We start from the raw sequence: 20,157 nt of genomic DNA on the forward strand, positions 1-20,157 counted from the left end.
GCAGCACGAGAGAGAGCCAGGCAGGCAAGCAGGAGGCAGGCAGGAGGAGGGACCGGTGAGGAGCTGGACGCACGTGGTGGCGGGCCGGCACCGGTCGAGCTGCTGCCCGAGTGCGGCGCGGTGGCACCGAAGGCTGGCCTTGACCGGTCGTCCAATCCAGGCTGCCTGGTCGAGCCTGGCAGAGCACCTGGCCTGGGCAGTCCAGTCCCTGGAACGGTCAGATCGGCCAGGTCGGTCAGGTCAGGTCAGGTCCAGTCCCAGCACTGCCAGGCCTGTGTGTCACGGGTGCAACCGCGTGTGTGTGCGGGGGAAATGGGAGGCAGCCGGGGCCCAAGTCACGTAATCGAGCTAGAGTGCAGTGCCAGGACTCCAGGGCCAGAGACAACAACAACAAGCAACAAACAAACACGACAGAGGGCAGGGCCAAAAAAAGAAACCATCCTGGGAGGCGGGCGGCGTGCGGGAAGGTGCAGCCCGCCGTCAAGTGCCCCCCACCTTCCTCTCCTTCCCCGACCCCAGCACCAGCACCAGCACCAGCACCAGCACAGCACCAGTGGATAGCAACCTGCCCAGGTGTTTGTTGGACGGCACAGGCGGGTCCGCACGTAGCCAGCCAGCGAGAGCTCGCCCCTGCCTGCAAACACCACCACCCCCGCCAGATCGCTGGCCGCACATTGGCCCGGCTGCCAACTACCGCGTCCCGCCTCTGCAAACGGCTGCCAGGGGCCTGCCTGAGGTATCCAAGGTATCTCTCTCCAAAGACATCCATGGATCTATCTATTTATGCTGATGCTGCTGCTGCATCCCACATATGCAGGCTGCGTTCTTCCTCTGCACATCGTCAGTGCGTTGTTATCATCTTAGATAGCTGCCCCAAGTCCCCGGGTGCTCGCCAACGCACCGCAACGCAACGCAACGCAACGCAGCCCGGCCCAACGCACCGGCTTCGCATCTCGCGTGTCCAGTCTTTACTTTACAGTGCTGACCTGCTGCCCCCGATGCCCCCCACCCCGGCTCCGAGTTCCGCGCTCCCTCCCCCACACAAGCTGCATGAGCAGGCCAAGCATGGTTCCTTGTGCTCGCTGGCTGCAATTCAACAATTCGTGACGTGCTCGACTTGCAGACCCACCACAGACACAAACATGTCGTCGTCACTACTTACTCAGATGCTCAGGTACTCAGGCACACAGAGATGCTTGTCTTGACTTGTCCTTGACTTGCAGGGTTCCAATCTTGACTTGCATCGTCTCTGCTGCTGCACCGCACAAGCCCGCATAACCAGAGAGCTGCAGCTGGTACAAATCCTCATCATCACCACAATCACCACCACCATGTCTGCCCTTCGCTCTCTCCGGCCTGTCGCCCGCCGCCTCGCGCTCCCCGTAAGCGGCAACGGCAAGGCCCTCGTCCACCGCCGCCTCCTCAACACCGAGTCGGCGCCTGTCCTCTACTCGGCCCACGCCAAGGCCGTCGGCGCCCGCGTCGGCCACATCGAGGGCGACGATCTCGTCGTCGACCTCACCATGGCCAAGGCCGTCGGCGGCACCGGCGACAAGGGCAAGACCAACCCGGAGGAGCTCTTCGCCGCGGGGTACGGCGCCTGCTTCCAGTCGGCCATGAACGCCGTCGCCGTCAGCATGGGCACCAAGATGCCCGAGGCCCGCGAGGACAGCGTCGTCGACACCACCGTCCACCTCGTCGGCGACATGAAGGCCCTCGACATGGGCCTGCGCGTCGACATGAAGGTCAAGGTAAAGGGCATCGACAAGGACCAGCTCGAGAAGATTGTCGCCCGCGCGAAGGAGGTCTGCCCGTACTCGCGCGCCACACAGGGCAACGTGTCCACCAACATCGAGGTGGTGCACTTTGACTAAGTGGGGGGAAGAAGAGAGGAGAAAGAAAAGGGCAGCGGACTGTACCATAATGTGTAGATTCACCAAACCCCAAAATAGAAGAGGGTCGCACGTTCTAGGACCGACCATCCACATTCAATGAAGCAGAACGGTGAAAGATTGCTTGCTTGTGTGTGCCCGAGTGAGACCACTCGTGCTCTACTCCTGCCTACTTAGGTGCTTTAGGTAGCATGGCCTTGGAAAACCTCGTCTGGCCGCACACAAACGACCCGTGCTTTCTTGCTCTTCGTCTTCCCACCATCCGCACCCAGCGACGACGACGACGACGACGGCACCACCGCCGGCGTGAGCGTCATCAGCACTCTCGTCCGGTCCCCATTCCACGCATACGTCGTCCACGCGAACCTCGCGCCGGCCGGGATCTCGCCCGTCTCCGGGTCCCTCCCGCGCTCCTCGGCCGTGACGTGCGCCTCGCACCCGGCCACCAGCAGCTTGACGTGCCAGCTCTCGTCCATCTTTGCGAGGCCCCGGAGCATGACCAGCGCGCCCCTGCGCGTCTCGGCGTGCCGGCACTTCTGCGCGATAAAGTACAGCGGGTTGAGCACCGAGAACCGCAGGCTCTCGTAGTACTGCGCGATGGGGCTGTCCCCGATCGCGGCGTGCTCAGCGACGCCGCCGGGGCCAAAGTCGGCCTCGAGCGCCGCGAGCACCGTCTTGCAGTCCGGGATGAAGGCGTCCCACGCCATCTCGCTCGCGTCGAACACGCACGAGAAGCACATGAACGACATCATCTGGCAGAGCCCTATCGTGGCGAGGGTCGTGCGGCGCTGCGAGTCCGTCTCCTGGCCTTCCGCGAGCTTGTGCTCAAAGAGCTTGGCCCAATGGGCGTGCTTGGCCAGGAGGACCTGCCGGACATTTTCGATCGCGATGCTTGCTGCTGCTGCTGCTGATGATGATGATGTCTTTCGTGGGGGTCCGGGAGACTCTACCCCTACCGGGTCTGCCAAAAGGTTATGTGTTGACGGTTGTGATGGCGCTGGGGGGATGAGGCGAAACAACCACAGCCCGGCCCTCGAGATGAACAGGTCCCACTCACCGAGGATATGGTCCACGGGCTCGTCCAGCGCGGGCACGCGCGAGTCGAGGAGCTGCCTGGCCAGTTCTCCGCCGATGCCCTCGACTCCGCCGTGGATGCGCTGGCCGGCGGGATACACGGTCGCCAGGTGTACAAAGCAGCGCTCTGCCTCTCTCAACCCGCCATCGTCACTCGGCGCGGCAAGGCCCGGCGACGACGACAGCAAAGGTTGCTCGTTCGCCAGCAACGACGACGACAACGACGACGATCCCGCCGCATCATCGCCCGGGCCCGACAGCTTGGTCATCGGCGGCGTCGTCGTCTGCGTCAACTGAGGCGGCCGAAACACGGCCAAGTGCCTCTTGAGCATGCTGATTGCGTAGATGAGCAGCCGGTCCGCCTCGGCCGTGTTGCCCTGGATCTGCTCGTAGACGACAAAGAGGTATGTCGCGATGAAGATGCTCCGGGGCGACATGGCGGCGCCCTGCCGACCGAGGCGGCTGCGGAACGCAGACATGGCGCGGGCGTAGTGCCGTGCCGCCTCGCGGAGGTTGGCCGCCACGGTCGGGTCGCGGGACGCCGATACTGCCAGCATCGGGGACGATGGCGATCCCGTCTCTCTTGGGGAATCCCCGTCGCTGTTGGACACTTCTCGCCCGCTGCTACTGCTGCTGCTGCTACTTTCCCACCGGGGACAGGACGCCGGGGCGGCCAGGCAGAGGCTCTTTTCCCGGTCGAGCGCCACCCACATGGCGCCCAGGGCCACCACAATGTCCCGGACGCTCGTGTCGGACACGCTCTCGCGCTGCACGATGCGTCGCCAGAACTCGCGGTCCGGGAACCGCGGGGCAATCTTGTAGCGGTACACGTCAAAGTACAACGCCTGCTTGGAGGTCAAGGGCATGAGCGACGGCGGGTGCGCGTCGAGGGAGGAGAGGAACAATGACGATGCGACGGATTGTGTTGTTGTTGTCGTCGTTGTCGTTGTCGTCAGTGAGGTCCTGCGCTTAGGCAGGAGCATCCGGTTGGCCGGTCTGTGGTGCTGCTGCTGATGCTGATGATCCGGCCATGGGCGGCCAGAGGCAGACGAACTTGACGATGTCGAGTCCGAAGCAGGATTGGCCTGGTTACCCGCGCGCTTGGATGTGCGGTAGCCCTCGCAGGTGCGGCCGGCCTTGATGCAGCGCAGACATGCTGGGCTGGTCTCGTCGCACTGTCATCACCATCATGGCAGCCAGGCCTGGGTCAGTACAGTCCCGTTTGCAATGCGAGATGCGGACAATAATAACAACTCGAGGAACCTGGGGACAGATTGGGGCCAGGCAGGCAGAGGAAGAGAGCAAAGAGAACAAGGGACAAAGGAAAGGCAGTGAGAAGTACCTTGACCTTGCGAACCCTGATGAGCACGAGAAAGCAAGAAAAGCAAAACACTCATCAGCTCGGACTGCCCAACCACTAAGGACGCAGAAAGCCAACGACCAGTCCGCCGACCGGGATCCTCGTTGCCTTGCGACGTGAAAACTCACTTGCATGTGATGCAGCCTGTCCGGACCTTGCTGGACCCTTTACGGGCCATCCTCTCCTATCCTCTTCTTCTCCTCTCTCTCCCTCCCTCTCACAGATACACCCACGAACAGGGAAGGTACGTCGCTGGGCGAGCAGGTAGGCCGACACCCCGGCCGGGCTGGGGGATCGGGTGCCTCCTGCTACTGCTGCTGCTGCTGCTTTGCGGGCTGATTGCGTGCCGGCGTCGATGTCGTCCACGCAGGGCGGCCCAACCCACCGAGAGCCCTCCTTGCCTCTGAATGGCTGGCCGAGTCCGAGCTAGAGCTCGGGCTCACGATGACGACCGAACCGGTCGGGGACTTCCGCGAGCACGCCGCACAAGCGGTGTGTGTCGACTAGCTGGACAAGGGAGAAGGGGGGGGGGACGTTGATGCCAAGCGGTGCCTCTCAAATTGAAAAAGTGTCAGCCCAGGTCGCCATGCAGAACTGCACTTCAACTGCGGTTTCGACAGGTCTGATTCGGATGCGGCGCGCACATACACACAGACGGCGGCGGTGACGGACACTCTCTGTGGAGTGGAAAGCAGAAGGACAGAATCGGGGGAGGGGCGTTGTTGGTGGGTGCGTGGCCTGGCTTGCCAGGAACCGGCGCCCTTGGCGGCTCTTTTTGGAGCAGCCGCTCCAGCGGATCCGTCGGGTGGCGGTGCTGACATGCGTGAGCCCCCCCCAGCCAGATATGTCAGGGGTTGTCGTTTGGCAGGTTGAGATTTTGGGGGCGAAGGCTCCGCTTCCCCATCCCATGGCCCTGTCGAACAACACCGGACTCGGGGCGGCACCCGATAAGCCTCATCTGCTTTCGTCGGCGGAGGGGGCTTGCTAATTGGCCGGCGCGAGTCCGAGCCTGACCACACGCGCCACTTCCCCGTTGTGATCTGGGATCTTGAGGAAAAACTATGGGGAAAGAGCAGGAGTGGGGAGCACAAGGCGGCGGCTGCGGGATGACGGCCTCATTTAGTACTGACGTCGGGCTTTTCCGCGGAACTAGCCGGTCGTCGTGACGCTGGTAGGTTGAAGTTTATATAAGACCGGCTGCTTGCTGGGTGCGCTGGTTACTGAAGTTTGCGAGTCTGCTAGGCCGTGGCGCTGATTCACAAGACGTCTATGGTATATTGACAAGTATTTCGAAAGCAGTCTCCGCCAAGGCACATCCTTCCCAGTATGGCTACTACCACGCCGTCACCCACGCTCTATGTCATCGGCTCCGGCCCGGGCATTGGCAGAGCCGTGGCTCAGCTCTTCTCCGCCAAGCGATATGCCAATGTGGCACTGTTCGCCAGGAACCAGGAACAGCTCAAGAACGACAGCGAGGCAGTAATGTCCAGCAGCAACAACAACAACAAGAAGGTGCAAGTCCGCACATACCCTGTCGACGTCACCGACTCTGCCTCCCTCAGCAAAGCGCTGGACCTGGCGGAGCAGGACCTCGGCAAGCCAGACTGTGTCTTTTACAACGCGGCGCGGGTGCTGCCCTCGAAGCTGCTGGAGCACGACGTGGGCGAGATCGAGTACGATTTCAAGGTATGCCATGCTATTCCTCACACCATATATGGAACCCTCCCACATCCCCAATGTAAGCATCAGACGTGCTCACTGACCCCCTTGGGGAATGCAGATCAACGTCTCCGCGCTCTACCTCGTCGCGCAGCGCTATGTCCCGCACCTGCTTGATCTCGCGCAGCAGAGCCCACAATCCAGCAAGCCCGCCCTCATCGTCACGAGCTCGCTCCTCCCGAAGCAGCCGATCCCGCAGGTCTTCGCCCTCTCTTTGGTCAAGGCCGCGCAGAGGAACCTGATGCAGAGTCTGTACATGACGTACGGCGGGGACAAGGGTGGCGGCGGCGTGCACATCGGGGTTATCAACGTCGGCGGGCCTGTGTCCCCGGACAGTGAGGAGCGGAGTCCGACGAGGATCGCCGAGGTCACGTGGCAGTGGCTCGATGGTGCCCAGGCTGAGCCGTCGTTTGAGGTGGACGTGTGATTTCGCCATGTCGAAAGAGCCATAAAGAGTTGGTGGATGGGCATCGCACTGCTGATGGCGGACCGTCCTATGTCGTAGATCGCGGTCCAGCTCACATATGAATATCAGCGCTCAAGCGAGTGTCCGGTTGGAACGCAGCATCAACGAGAATGGCAATTCTGGTCTGTACCTGATGGCGCCCATCGCGTCCCTATGCCACGATTTCGCCGAGCCAACGCCCATGGGTCATGCTGACCTACATGCCGTATCGGGGGCCTTTGTTGCGACTTCTATAACAAGCTCCGAAAATGAGGCTCTCCTGCCATAAGCTCATAGTAAGGCTGCCGGCAATGGTCGAGAAGCGCTACTTGCGTCCTGCGGAAGAGGCACAATTACATCTGAAAAGCTAAGCAATCGCACTGCGAAACGGCGACAGCCCTCTAGAAACACCGTCAGACATCACCGCGGTCGTTGTTCTTGCCGCTGCGTGGTTGAGCATCCCCGGCGAGTCGGCGAGGACATATCGAGGGACGATTTCGGCTGTGCAAGCAGGAGCTCTGCGTGCCATAAAGTCGAACCTCAGCACAGCGTTCTTGCATTCGGCGAAAAGGCCCAAGGCGATGTCGAAGTGAGTCGACTAGGCTCAGCAGCACGCGCCGTGTCCTCTGAACAGCGGACTTGTGCTGCAACCCCATTGCCGGCGAAACATGCTGAACGTGCCTTGGTCTTGCCATGAATCTGCCCCAAGTCTTCATCTCTTGCGCCTAGCCGACCGCGTTCATTTTTGCAATGTTGTCCTTGTCGACCCCTTTACCTCGGTGTGTGTGGCTCCAATATGTGATGGACATGCTGCCCTGCCTGGCAACGTCCAGCTTGTTCTTGCAACTGCTCGCGTTGAAGGTGTCCTGTTCCGCGGAACAGAGCGCGCGAGTCGCCTCATCGCTGTCCCAGTTGAACGGGTACGCCCACTGTTGCGGCAGCAGCACGATCCTCTCGGGCACCCCGTTGCTGCTGCTGCCGTCCTTCTGGCGCGCCGCGTACTGGATGATGCTTTCTCGCAGTGCGATGGGCCCGGTCATTTGCTCTGCGGACGGCCAGTCGTACCAGTATCCCGCCAGAGGCCTCTGGCTGCGATCGACCTCGGCCTTGATCGACTCGATTGGAAGCAGGAAGAAAGGGTGCCCGGGAGTCGAAGCCATCCACGCGTTGGGAAGGTGGTGCTCAAAGTTGAAGTCGCTGCCCATCCGTCCGAAGACTGCTGTCGAAGACTCAGGTGCCGCCAGCTGCGTATTCAGTGTCTGATGCTCGCCGACGCGGTCGATGCCGTAGACGTCTAGCATGTCTTCTGTCGGTCGGAGACAATCCGTATCGAGATCCGCGTATACTCTTCAACTGCAATCAGCATGATAACAAGACCATCTAAGCCACCACAGAGCGGGGGCAGCAGACTCACCCTCCAAAGGCGTGCATGTACAGGTTTCGCATCATGTCCACGCGGTAGATCTTGCCCGGCAGCCTGTTGTACGTCTCTTCGAGCCACGGGTACCGCGCCTCGATGAGCCCGCGGTTGTCCTCGTCGGTCCACAGAACCCACTCCCAGCCTGGGTGCTGTTCACGGCACGTCCTGCTCCACTGCGCAAACTTGGCGGGAAGATGCTTGTTCTTCCAGCTCTGGTGGAACAGCTTTGGGATGCCTCGCGGCCGGCCCACGTCGTAGGGGTTATTTCGTCGCAGGAGGTCCTTTGGTGAAAGCGCTACCGCCATCACAGGAGAGATGGCATCTGATGAGTTGCTGTCATGGCGCGATGGGTCGGTCAAAGGAAGGGGTTCGGGGAGGCGAGTGCCCAACACTACAGTGGTCGAGCTGACAAGCAGTGTCGCAAAGTCGGGCCTGCTGGAACGAGGGTGGGCTGCCCACAGGCACCAGAGCAGAAAGTTCAGAATGACAAAGACAAGCAGCGCGCGTGGCCAGGACAGGCGCCTGCGTGAGGTGACGGAATGCCGGAGCATCTTGTGGGCATTGTCATCGCGCGGGGTGGGTGGGTGGTCGGGGGGAATGTGGCAGCGAGCGCACCAGGAAATGCTCAGCTCCCCGAGCCTTTCTTCTAAAGAGACGAATAAGCACTACATCACTGGGGAGAGCAATCATTCCCAAGGCAGCCGCGGACCGTGGCAGGGATGTTCATGCAAACATGGTGGCATGCAGGCACCAGTTTGCCAACCAGGCCGCCTGCTGATAGCGCATATGTCATCATCCCCCCATGAGACTGGCTAGGACCAGCAGGGGCCAGGGGCTGGGCATATGCTTATCCTTATAATCATTTGCCCGACCCATGTCTGACCCCAAGTCGCGTTATAGGCGTGTGCCTCGCTAAGCGGCAGTCATCTAAAAAGTCTTGGCGCGCGTCCTGTCGCGCGCAGATTGTGGTGTGATTGATAGATTCTCTATCTCTTATGTTTATGCTCTGTTGAAGAGGTCTCTGTCTAGCCCCGATGGGTGTGAAAAGGTCCATCTATACCTTGCTGGTCGGCTCAATCTTTTCGTCCACGGCCACATCCGACGCGGTTTCCGAGGGGAGCTCCTTGCGGCCCTCAATCTTCCAGATGGACGCGACGGCAGGGATCAGACTGAGCGTCCAGAAGACGACATTGATGACAGTGGTGTAGAATGGCGAGAATTTGCTGCGTGAAGTCCACAAGTTAGCTCCTGAGCAGTCACACACACCTGGCGACAAAGACACACGACGGTCGGCGACTTACCTGCTGCTAATACCAAAAGAAGCACACTGTCCCCAGCTCTCTACGCCGCGCAGCAGACCCGTGTATCGGCTCAGTTCGCCGGTACCGTCACCAATCGTGCCGACCAGGAAGTAGAGGTAGTTCTGCACCAGGTTTCCAATGGTCTGCAGCATGATGTACACGCCAAAGGCCCGTCCGAACCCGGGGGACGACCAATCGAGGGTCGCAGGCTTCTGCACCTCGAAGCCGTGCTGGACAACCATGACCCAGATCCAGAGCAGCGTGAAGGGGCCCGCCGAGGCGATGAATCCATACCGGAGGCGCGTTTTGATCGTGAGCTTGTCCGAATCGAGGAAGATGCCGAACAGGACGCAGGCGAGCGTGCCGGTGATGGCGGAGAGGAAAGACGCCAGGGCGCGGGCGCGCACAGAGAAGTACAACGTCAGGAAGGTTGAGGCGTAGCCCTGAAGGGGGGGTTAGCATCGCGCCATGGCACAGGTTGCTGCCGACGTCTCGTGAGGGAGATTCTTACCCAGTAGAACCAGCAGGAGAAGAAGATTGGCAGGAGTAGGCCGATTTCGCGTGTCGACACCGTCTTCCACAGCCGGCGCAGCTGCTCCTTGGCGGGCGTGGGCGCGTCGACGACAATCTTTGTGCCGTCACTGCGCACCGCCTTCTCGGGCGGCGAGAGGAGGAACGACAGAAACGCGGCCACCGCCTGCAGGGCGACGAAGACGAGGATCGTTACGTACGAGACCTTGCCGGCGGCGGCGTTGGTCGCGTTGAGACCCAGGTTGATGGCACCGCCGATGAGCTGGCCGCTATTCTTGAAGCCCAGCCAGAGCGCGAGGTAGCGGCCGCGCATCGCGTGCTGCGGGTACGAGAGCACGATGGCGCCCTCGGCAGCCCAGTACAGGCCCGCGCTGATTCCGCAGATGACGGCGCCAAGGATGACGAACCACTCAGTGCCATAGCGGTTGTTCTGGTACAGAGCCGCGCTGTAGATGGACCAGCCCAGCGTGCCGGCGATGAGGGTCTTCTTGACGCCGATCCAGTTGACAAAGACGGGCGAGAGGACGCAGAAGAGGCCCATGAAGCCAAAGACGAGCGAGTTGCCGGCATTTACCTGTTGATGCTGTCAGCCGGTGCTTGGTCTTTTGCAACTGTCGCAAGGGGGCGGGTTGACCTACAAGGTATGGCTCGAGGGCGCCTCCAGCACCCAACGAGTTGTTGGCATTCTGCATGGCGCGTTAGTTTCTCTACTTGCGGGACTTGATGGCTCCTCCTGCCACAGGAATGTTGGCCTACGTACCCACAGACCAGGACCGAGCAGGGCGATGAAGCCGGCGATGATCATCTGCATCAGCACGCTCCGGAAGAAACTCCCCTTGGCAGCCATGGTGACGGTGTTGCGTTGTCGGGCGTGTTGGGAGGAGCTGAGAGGGCAGCACCAGAGGATGATCCTGTTATGGCTGAACACGGTCCTTCTTGCCTCTCTATATTTCGTCCTCAGAAAATGAGGAGGTGAGACATGCATGCACGAGCCGCGACGTCTTTGTATCTGTGGGGAGCATGAAGACCGTGCAGGGTGCCACAGCCGGATGGAGGCAGCGGGTGGATCAGCGGCGGGCCATCGGCCTTCTCTCGACGAAAATCCTGCTGATTGCAGATGGCGTGATTGCAGATTGCGCAATTCTTTCACCAAAGAGAATCCCTTGCCAAGCCCGTCTCCGGAGCTAGCCGAGCAGAAGATGCGGGCAGGCGCCTGTTGCACTTTCAGCTCAGATGTCGCCATTCTCACACTGCCCAATGGACATCTCGGCTCAAGTGTGCGTCTGCATCGTTGTTGGCCCTCTGATACGAACAGTGGCTGGCCTCTTCCCCGCAAAGAAGGTCGCGAGTACATTCTCCCTACAGCCTACATCCCTTGCCTTGATATGCCAAATCACACCCTCCAACACTTAGCACGAGACTGCCGCAGACCTGCCAGATGCTCTCCACGAAGCTTCAAGTCAGCATGCGAAATGGACAAGGGATCCGTCCGGTCGGCCGGACGCCGCCGGATCTCACCGGGTGACCCACTGAGCTCCGATCTGCAATTTCAGAGTTCGAGCGGAGTTGTCTCCGTGCTGGCACAGGGGGGCTGACTAGCTAGCGCCAGCTAAAAGGAATTTGACAGGATGACACTTTGCTCTTATTCAATAGATCAAACGAAACCCCAGATAACGCTACGATGAAGAAGACATCCACTCCCGCAGACTGAACAAATACCGAGGTCTTCTCCACTGCTCTCAGATTGTGGAAAACACAGAGAGACTCGACAGCGCCGTCCCCGGCCACGCAAACATGGTGTTTGACGAGCACGACGACCCCAGTGCCTGGTTGTCCACCCACGACGGCTCCCAGTAGAACAGCCCCTTTCCGTTCCTCGTGCCCGCGACAACCTGCGCGACCTGCTGCACAAACTGCGTCTGCCCTGCCGCCGAGAAGGGTATGCTCCTCAGGTCGCTGGGGAACGCGTACGCAGGGCTCGGGCAGGACGTCGGCCAGTCAATCTCGGCAACCACAATCTCCTTGTTCCACGTGTTGGCCATGTTTGCCAGCGTGCTCCTGAGGGATGCCAGCGTGGCCAACGGGTTGTAGAACGGATAGTACGAGACGCCCATCATGTCAAAGTCCGACAGCAGGAGCGGGCCCGCCGCGAGAGTCTGCTGGTAGAAGTAGCTCTGCTGGGACCAGTTCCAGCCGTTGTCGAGGTGGATCATGATCTTGGGCTTCGGGCTGAGCCGTGAGTCCTTGATGCCAAAGGCAGCCGAGTGCAGCAGGCGCGCAATGTTGTAGTAGTTGCCCTCCCTGCCCGTGTTCCACAGCAGCCCGGCGCGGATCTCGTTGCCGATCGAGATGATGGACGGCGCGATGCCCGCCGATGCGAACTGGTTGGACACATCGAGCGTGTAGTTGTATAGCCGCCACGAGAGATTGTCAATGTCGGATGGCCAGCCGCTGGGAATGCTCTGATGCGCTGGGTCGGCCCATGTGTCGCTGAAGTGCAGGTCGAGGTAGACGCCCAGGCCAGCAGCTTTGGCGCGTCGCGCGAGATTCAGGTTGTAGTTCAGGTTGTAGTCGCCGTTGCTCGGGTTGACCCATACTCGCTGGCGAACAATGTTGACTCCGCTGGACGCGAGGATCCTCTCAAGGGGCTGCACTTGGCCACTTGTTGTTTTGTACTGGATGCCGGCCCTTTCCTCGACGGCCACAGAGGACCAGTCGACTCCGCGGTATGTGAGGGCTGCTTCCGTGCCAGCAAGAAGGTCGGCGAGCCCAAGGACTTTGAGCAAGTGCATAATGAGATTGGACGAGAAGCGACAATCGAAGTGACCACGCCACGAATGCCTTGGGGGGGAAGTTGGTGAGCACCGCCGTTATTCTGCGCGTTCTCTGATATGCTCTCAGCCGCTACGACCATCGTGGCACGGAGGCTGGCTATCCGCGACAAGGCGTGTGGGGCAGATTAATGTTTCTGCGATGGTGATAATCCATCAACAGGAATCGTTCATCCCCACACTTGCTGCACTGGCGACTGCAGGAGAGCCTTGTCGCATATGCAGGCCACCTGCCGCTCCAATAAAAACGCCATTTCATTTGTGCTTATACACTTAAGCTGAGATTGAGCCATAAAATGCTTGAGGGCCTAATTTACGTATACTAGGACCTACAAGAACGTAGTTATTCCAGTTCCAATACTCCGGCGGCTTTCTTACTTAGATAGTACTCTTACAAATGGCATGATTAGCCCTTCTTTATATGCTCGTAGGCCGCCGCGACTCTCTAGAAGGTATTTTCGATTAGTAAAAAGAGTTAATTTCGCGTGTTGGTTTGCCTTGACGGTATAGAACTTAATAAAAGCCGTATATATTTCGTGGTGATCTTAGTGCACAGGTTAGACGCTGCATACAACTTGTCTATGCCATCGAGTGGGAGATGGTGTCTTCATAATAGTGATTACATATCTGGCCGCCCAATTTCGAGGCATGAACCCACTTGTCAGGCATGCGGCATATTAAACAAATTGTGAAAGCTGGAGGGAGCCTATGAACGATGACCGGAATGGATGTGTTGAGCTCTTGAAGATGTCCGGCATTTTGATCGCTTGAGACCCGACGATGAGCCAAATTTGTATGCATGTAGCCGCGACAGTGTGCTCCTGACGCATTGTTCACTTGTCCTTGTGCGGCAGGTCAAATACTTGATGCACATCCCACCTAGCATGTATTCCAAGTCACACATACAAACAACACCGCATTGCTGATTAAAATTATATTAATGCTCTATGTCACAAGAATGATGCTCCAACAAATCTCCACGCAACGAAGGTTAACCCGGACTCGCAAGGCCTCGGGGCTCCTGATTCTACTCGTAGATGTAGCAGAACGGACCATCCAGAGTGTCGAGGGCCTCATCAATGGAAAGGTCGGCGGCAACCTCACCAAGGTCCAGGTTGTCGGTGCGCTGGGTGTAGCCCTCGGCAGGGCTGCGGGCCTTGATGGTGCCTCCGACCTGGCGCGCCTGATCGGGGTGGAGGGCCTGCCAGAGCCAGTAGACGTAGTCGACCATGGCGTGGTGGAAATGGAATATGGGGCTGTTTTACTCGTTAGCATTGCTCGCGCGAGTGCTGAGAGATGAGACTTAGAGGAGAAGACTTACTCGACGACGGACGAATAGTTGTCACTGTTGTCACCACCAATGACGTGGTGGCCACCAGAGTGCAGGCCGAGGAAGCCATCCGGAGGGCGGCCCTGGAACTCGTCCTGGAAGGTGACGATGTCGCCCGAGTGGGGGCCAGTGACGACGTCAAGAAGGTTCTCATAGTTGTGCCACTTCTTGGCGGCGTACATGTTCAAGTCGCGACGCAGGCAGCGGGGGTTGTAGATCATGGTGCCAGCGACGGGGGTGGACATGCCGTCCATGGCCGGGCGGATAGGGCCCAAGCTGATGCTGATGTCCTTGATGAAACCGCTCTGCACGCAGCCACCACCGGTGCCGGAAGGCACATAGACGAGGCCAGCAGCAAGGGTGCCGTTGTGCTGGAAGAAGGCACCGTTGCCACCCATGGACGTGTCACTCCCATCGAACAGGGGGTTCTCGAGCAGGCGATCCTGGTACTTGAACCAGTTCCAGTACTAGATTTGGATCCTTATCAGTATTGTTCGGCATTAGTCTTGTGGTCTGTCTGGACAGGGACTTACCGGGTGGGCGCCCTTGTAGCCGCACTCCTCACGCAGGGCCTTCTCGTAGACCCAGTTGTGGTACCGGTGCCAGGTGAGGAAGTTGCCGGTGCCGTGGATACCGAGCGTCTTGTTGATGTGGATGGCTGCAAAGTCATCGTAGCGGACGCGCGCACCAGCGGCCCACTCCGCACTGACAGTGCTGGGCTTGGTGAACATGCACTTGACGGCGTCAATGTAGTTCTTCCGCTCAGGCTTGGTCATCTTCTCCCTGTGCGTCGATTGCGAGGGTCAGCTTATTGCGTAGGCATATATTGATGATCACAGCAACGGACTCACCAGTCCTTGCGGCGACGGGCGTTGGCCAGCGAACACTTGCCAGGCTTCGGGGGATTCAGTTTCTCCTTAGCACGCAGCTTCTCCATGGCCTTCTTGGTAAGCTCTTCGAGGGGGTTGCCTGGAGGTCCTGGAGGTCCTGGAGGTCCAGGGGGCCCGGGCGGACCTCCTCCTGGTGGACCTTCTCCTGGTGGGCCGGGAGGGCCTGGCGGAGTAGGGGGTCCGGTAGGAGTAGGAACAGTAGAAGAGGTCGAGAGAGTGGACGACGTCGTGATCACTGCGGATGAGGTACTGGTGCTGGAGGTGATAGTCTCCGACGAGGACGAGGCAGTTGAAGACAGGCTTGTGGGTGTAGCCTGCGACGACGTTGCCGAGCTGCTGGTAGAGGCAGGTCCGGTTGCAGACGAGGCGAGACTGGACGAAGCCGTGCTACTCGAAGGCAGGGCCGAGGACGAAGGCGGGTGGCCGCATGGCTTGCCCGAGACGGCGCCAGCGAGGACCAGGGCGGCGGTGAAGAGAGTGTTGACGTGCATCTTTGTGGCACGACGATATAAACTGCAGGCTGCTGATTTCGGCAGCGCACAGAAGTCAAGAGAGGGTGGTGATTTCCAAACGAGAGACAAGGAAGGAGTGAATGCCCTGGAGAATGGCAATGCTTTCCACGTGGCAATGACCCAGATTTATGTATGTGACCGTCCTGCGGCAGGGGTCTTTGGCTGCGCATCCATGAGCCAGGAAGAGGGCCCTGTCGTTCACTGCAGCTTGCCTGCGGCCGACGCCTATGTGGACATTGGCATCTGATCAATCTTCCAAGCTTGCTGTGCCACATTTCGATACTTGACCCCCCTTAGGGATTTATCAGCGAATTTGCATTAACGTTCTAGGATGCTGCTGGGCATGCCTGGGGGATTCTCACCACGGGAGCGAGCATGTTCTTCGCAGCGCAAAGCGGCTATAATGTTTGGAAACAGCGATCAAGCTGCCCAGGTTGAATTGTACCACCTTAAACCATCTTAAAGATGGTTGTAATTTCTGCAATCAGTCGAATGTTCCTGATAAGTGACGATTATGTGCCCAACGGTCGGAACATCCTGCAGCCGCCGCATCGCTGGCACCAGAGCCAGATCGATTCACCAGATCCGACGGAATGGCTCAACCCCGGCCTGGGTGCAGCAGGACTCGCGTTACATCCGAAGCACACGCTTAACGGCCGTCGGCCAACTTCCAGACACGCTTGCAGCCCTAACGAATAACCAGGGATGCTGCTTGACATCGTGGTCTGCCCAGGATGAGATATTGTTCTAGGCTCGTAAAGTTCTTTCGCTTGCAGGACAACCCTTGCCTGCGCGATCGAGCCAGTCATAGACCCGGAAGCGCCTGAGATACTGGACTCATGCCACCCACCCTGGTCGCACCGCGAAGTTCCAAAACCATATTGGGGATAAAGTCTTTACACAGGGGCGATCAGGGGCCTCCCCTAGTCCGCCCAAGGGTCCACACGCTAGAAACGGGCAGACTCGGCCAGGGAGCGTTGACAATAGGCGTGGGGCAGTGGATCTTGCTGGTTCCCAGTCTCGCTTAGGGGAGACACGGCCACTGTTCCGGTCGAATCGCATCTCCCCTGAAAGTTCCTTCGGGCGCGGAGTTATTCTCCAGGCTCCGAGAGACGATCACCCGTGCTTGGCCGTGGCTCGATGAAGAAGTCTGACCCACGATCTTTCCACCCCACAGAGTCCAGGTTTAAACATGGACTCATGTGCTCTAAGGTTCAGCCCATCAACGGAGCGTTGCGCCATTCACAGGCAGGACAGGGTAGCGGAGAATTTCGCCCGAGCCACCGTTGGACGGCTGTCCACAGAGTCGCACGTCCGTGTTCTGGCAGAAGAACATTAGATGATGGCAGCACGACCAGGGAGACACCTGCACTCGATGTCCAGCAACAATCGTGATGCCGAGGCGGAGATGAGAAGTTCCGTCGGACGCCTGGGAGTGTGGCAACCCGAGAGCTCGGACGCCTTCGACACAGGGTTCCATCCAGACTGGGGCTCCCACCACAGCCACACCCGTCTCTGCCACCGGGAGTCTATTCGAGTTAGGGTTAATGACAGCCATACGTGCCATTTTAAGAACGCAGCAAGTGGGCGCACTCTGCACTGGGATGCTCACAAGGTCTGGTGAGGATACACGGACGACCGTTATGATGCGCAGTTTCCACGGAGTCTATGCCCTCCTCTAAGAGGACATCATGCGAACGCCTCTGGAGGGGGCGCAGCAGGACGAGACTCTTGTCGGTGTGGGTTGGAGGAAACGAGTTGTGACTACAGGGTCAACGGTGATTTCGGCCCGTTTTGCAGGAGCCTGGTGTAGTTGCATACGAACGACGGATCCGGGCGACTGCCCAGGAAAGATCGTTGAAACCGTTGCTCATTTCGTCCAAAAAGAAAAGCGCCCGGGGGCGGGCTAGGCCAGGCTGGAGAAGATGCTCCTGCCAAGCCTTGGCATACCGGGATCCAGATCCAGAACTGCCTAAAGAAACCAAGCTTGTATTTTCTCGTGGAGCCAGGCATAACCTCATGGGCGGCCGGCTTCGTGGAGCCAATACTCTGACACACCTGCGCTTCAGGTGGCGGCTGGCCCTTCTCGGCCGACCCTAGCGCGGCGAGGATGCATAGCCCTGGTTCCGCATCCTCCAAGATTGCCTAAGCGAGCAAGAGCAATAATGCGTGCTTGATGGAGAGCCCCTGATCGCAACAGTCGCGGGCGGGGAGCCGGACCAGCGAAGCACGTCGAGCGCCACCGACCAGACTCCCGGTTCACTCTGACAAAGTTCCTCGCGGGCCCATATGACACATGGAGTGCCTCGAGGCCACAACGTTGCAACACGTCCGAGTGGCGCCATGTCACGATCCGACTTGCTTGCCTTTTTGCGTAGACTGCCGGGCAGAGAAGAACTTCTGCCACATGGAGTTTGCTCCCCCGGATGTGACATGGTTCTAAACTCGGGTCTGTTGCTGAGGATTCGCCCGGGCTGCCCCCAGGCACCGTTGCAGTGCTGTACGGAATGTCACGCGAGTAATTCCCATTGTCTTTGTTGCCTGTCTCCTCTATAGTGATGTCTGAGTCTGAGCGTGGGCTGCATCTTGATATAAGCATCGGGAAGGGCCCGCTCTCGTCCTGCCGCTGATCCCTTGGCTTTCCTTGTCCCGCATCCACGACTTGTGCCCGACTGACAGACAATGGCCTCGATGGGGCAGTAAGTGATCGACGCTCATAAACCCTGACGACCCCAGCCTACATTCGTCGCCGATCACTGCTCGAGTCGACTGCGCTCGTTCCAGCAAGATTGCAAAGTTGAGCGCCCAGGAGTTGACGACACAGGACGGCAGTCATGTCAACAAACTCGACAGCGGCGCCTCTTGACCCGGCATACATCGCGGCAAACAACCTGCCATGGCTGCTCGGTGTGACCGTCTCGTTCCACATCGTGGCGTGGATCATGGTCATCCTTCGCGTCTACACCAGAGTAGTGCTCGTCAAGTCCTTTGGCAAGGATGACGCGCTCATGGTCATGGCTTTGGTATGCGCCACAATGTGCCTAGAGACTCTTTACTCCCAGGGCTGACTCGATCCTTTACGCCAGGCTTGTAACTTTGGAGGGGGCATGATGACGCTGATCATAGCGGGGACACACGGATGGGGCCGACACATGGACACGCTTTCCAAAGCCGACACGATGGGCTACACGATGATGATGGCGTTTCACGGCATCGTCTCTTCCATTACCGCCTTCATGTTTATCAAGCTGTCCATCGTGTTCTCCTTGCTGCGCATTCAAGGCCACAACAAGACGTACCGATTGTTCTTGTACGGGCTGAGCGGTAAGTGCTCACAGGGGCTGGATGCCACGAAACCGGCCGCTTGCTGACTAGGACCTCCTCCCTTGGCAGTGTTCATCATTCTCTACACCATCGTCGGCTGGATCTCGTGGGCCCTCTCGTGCTACCCGCTCGCGGGGTACTGGGACAAGTCCATCAAGGCGTGGTGCCTGCCCAAGGAGCAGTTCTCGGTCTTTTCCTACGTCAACACCGTCTGCAATATCACGACCGACTTCTTGCTGGCGTCTCTGCCCATCCCGCTTATATGGCAGCTCAAGATGGCGCTGCGGTCACGCATCTACCTCATTGCCATTTTCGCTCTGGGCTACCTGTAAGTTTCCTCGCACAAACTTGACAACTATTTCATCGTTGCTGACATGCCCAGAACTTGTGTGCTTGGCATTCTCAAGGTGGTGTTCCAGTTCAGTCCACTGCACGCCAGTCCCGACAGGACATTGTAAGATCAAAGCCTCCTCCTTGGGTTGACAAATCACCCGAACTCGACCGCAACTAACTGGTTTATCCATCACAGCGTTGACTGGGTTCGCTTCTGGGGCTTGTAAGTACCATTCTCTGATTTTGGAAGACCCCTAGCCGAGAACCCCCACCACTAACATTTATCGGAATCCAACAGCCTCGAAGGCAACATGGGAATCGTCGTGGCATGCGCCCCGACGCTCAAGAAACTCGTCGGCTCATGGCTCAAGCTGGGCACGACACAGAAAGGGTCCGGCTACGCCTACGGCGGCCAGTCGGGCACTCCCGGCGCCCACCACCAACACCGAAGCTCATTCCTGTCCCGCAACCGCGACGGCGGCGGCGGCGGCGTGGGAAGCAGCAGCAAGAGCCACCACGACCGCAGCGGGTACATCAAGACGGTGGACGACCGGGGCTCGGACCTCGAGCACGACGAGGCGCACGAGATGGACAGCTACCACCACCGCAAGTACCAGCAGCACCACCACAACGATGTGTACATCGGCCACGGCGGGGTTGGGGGCGACCACCAGCAGAAAGGGCAGCACGACGTGCAAGTCACGGCGTCGACTTGGTCCCCTGTCGCCCGCACGGGCAGCGAGGAGCACATCCTCCACGGGACGATTGTGCGGACCACCGAGGTGCGGGTGCATCCGAACTAATCAGACAGATCTTGTTTCGGTGATAGATCATAATTCATGCCGTTAATTCTCGTTTGGGGGGTTTAGGGGCATATTTACAGGGGGGGGCGTGTGGATCGGGAGGACGGGACGATGCAGAAAAAAAGCTTCTGTGACACCGGGGGTGGCTTGCTCCGATGTCACCTGTCAAAACCTCAGGATTCGACGCCTCTTGCTTTTGCGCTGCTTTCTTGGCATTCGAGCGTGCGTTAATTTGACCTTTGACAACAATGTTTAATGGCGGAATGTAGATACCATGTATGAAGCAGACAAAGCAATATATATGAATCGAGCGTCCCTTTCGGTGATTGCACAAACTGGGAACATCGACGCAAGATCCGGGGAGGATGCAAGAGCAAGCCAATCGGATCGTG

At 59.0% G+C, this 20,157-nt stretch overlaps 8 protein-coding genes across 8 annotated transcripts; 3 read left to right on the forward strand and 5 right to left on the reverse strand.

Moving 5' to 3' along the window:
- Nucleotides 1–1,331: 1,331 nt before the first annotated feature.
- Nucleotides 1,332–1,874, forward strand: B0I36DRAFT_376940 (OsmC-like protein; the record flags this gene model as incomplete). Its single annotated transcript, XM_046160515.1, is given in 2 exon segments — nt 1,332–1,382; nt 1,401–1,874. The coding sequence occupies 2 exon segments, from the start codon at nt 1,332–1,334 to the stop codon at nt 1,872–1,874; spliced, it is 525 nt and encodes a 174-aa protein (XP_046006956.1).
- A 112-nt stretch (nt 1,875–1,986) lies between these two features.
- On the reverse strand, nt 1,987–4,688 carry B0I36DRAFT_25338 (uncharacterized protein). The gene is made up of 3 exons (XM_046150750.1): nt 4,455–4,688; nt 4,309–4,324; nt 1,987–4,141 (listed from the first exon to the last, which is right to left on the reverse strand). The coding sequence occupies exons 1-3, from the start codon at nt 4,502–4,504 to the stop codon at nt 2,075–2,077; spliced, it is 2,133 nt and encodes a 710-aa protein (XP_046006957.1). The 5' UTR covers nt 4,505–4,688; the 3' UTR covers nt 1,987–2,074.
- Nucleotides 4,689–5,432: 744 nt separating this feature from the next.
- B0I36DRAFT_25348 (uncharacterized protein) lies at nt 5,433–6,815 on the forward strand. The gene is made up of 3 exons (XM_046150761.1): nt 5,433–5,497; nt 5,626–6,012; nt 6,107–6,815. The coding sequence occupies exons 2-3, from the start codon at nt 5,653–5,655 to the stop codon at nt 6,470–6,472; spliced, it is 726 nt and encodes a 241-aa protein (XP_046006958.1). The 5' UTR covers nt 5,433–5,497; nt 5,626–5,652; the 3' UTR covers nt 6,473–6,815.
- A 400-nt stretch (nt 6,816–7,215) lies between these two features.
- Nucleotides 7,216–8,215, reverse strand: B0I36DRAFT_252631 (uncharacterized protein; the record flags this gene model as incomplete). The annotated part of the gene is made up of 2 exons (XM_046150698.1): nt 7,216–7,837; nt 7,905–8,215. The coding sequence occupies 2 exons, from the start codon at nt 8,213–8,215 to the stop codon at nt 7,216–7,218; spliced, it is 933 nt and encodes a 310-aa protein (XP_046006959.1).
- Nucleotides 8,216–8,964: 749 nt separating this feature from the next.
- On the reverse strand, nt 8,965–10,589 carry B0I36DRAFT_251647 (uncharacterized protein; the record flags this gene model as incomplete). The annotated part of the gene is made up of 5 exons (XM_046150629.1): nt 8,965–9,133; nt 9,212–9,654; nt 9,723–10,229; nt 10,381–10,428; nt 10,503–10,589. 5 exons carry the CDS (start codon nt 10,587–10,589, stop codon nt 8,965–8,967), a joined length of 1,254 nt encoding a protein of 417 aa, XP_046006960.1.
- Nucleotides 10,590–11,481: 892 nt separating this feature from the next.
- Nucleotides 11,482–12,534, reverse strand: B0I36DRAFT_251825 (family 53 glycosyl hydrolase; the record flags this gene model as incomplete). The annotated part of the gene is made up of 1 exon (XM_046150643.1): nt 11,482–12,534. The coding sequence occupies one exon, from the start codon at nt 12,532–12,534 to the stop codon at nt 11,482–11,484; it is 1,053 nt and encodes a 350-aa protein (XP_046006961.1).
- A 1,066-nt stretch (nt 12,535–13,600) lies between these two features.
- B0I36DRAFT_376945 (uncharacterized protein) lies at nt 13,601–14,840 on the reverse strand (the record flags this gene model as incomplete). Its single annotated transcript, XM_046160516.1, has 4 exons — nt 13,601–13,829; nt 13,895–14,370; nt 14,437–14,686; nt 14,755–14,840. 4 exons carry the CDS (start codon nt 14,838–14,840, stop codon nt 13,601–13,603), a joined length of 1,041 nt encoding a protein of 346 aa, XP_046006962.1.
- A 2,809-nt stretch (nt 14,841–17,649) lies between these two features.
- On the forward strand, nt 17,650–19,823 carry B0I36DRAFT_333139 (uncharacterized protein). The gene is made up of 6 exons (XM_046155180.1): nt 17,650–18,328; nt 18,392–18,629; nt 18,699–18,957; nt 19,012–19,083; nt 19,159–19,185; nt 19,261–19,823. Exons 1-6 carry the CDS (start codon nt 18,140–18,142, stop codon nt 19,763–19,765), a joined length of 1,290 nt encoding a protein of 429 aa, XP_046006963.1. The 5' UTR covers nt 17,650–18,139; the 3' UTR covers nt 19,766–19,823.
- Nucleotides 19,824–20,157: the final 334 nt, after the last annotated feature.

This window comes from Microdochium trichocladiopsis (genome assembly GCF_020744255.1).
Source record: "Microdochium trichocladiopsis strain MPI-CAGE-CH-0230 chromosome Unknown B0I36scaffold_10, whole genome shotgun sequence".
Classification (NCBI taxonomy): domain Eukaryota; kingdom Fungi; phylum Ascomycota; class Sordariomycetes; order Xylariales; family Microdochiaceae; genus Microdochium; species Microdochium trichocladiopsis.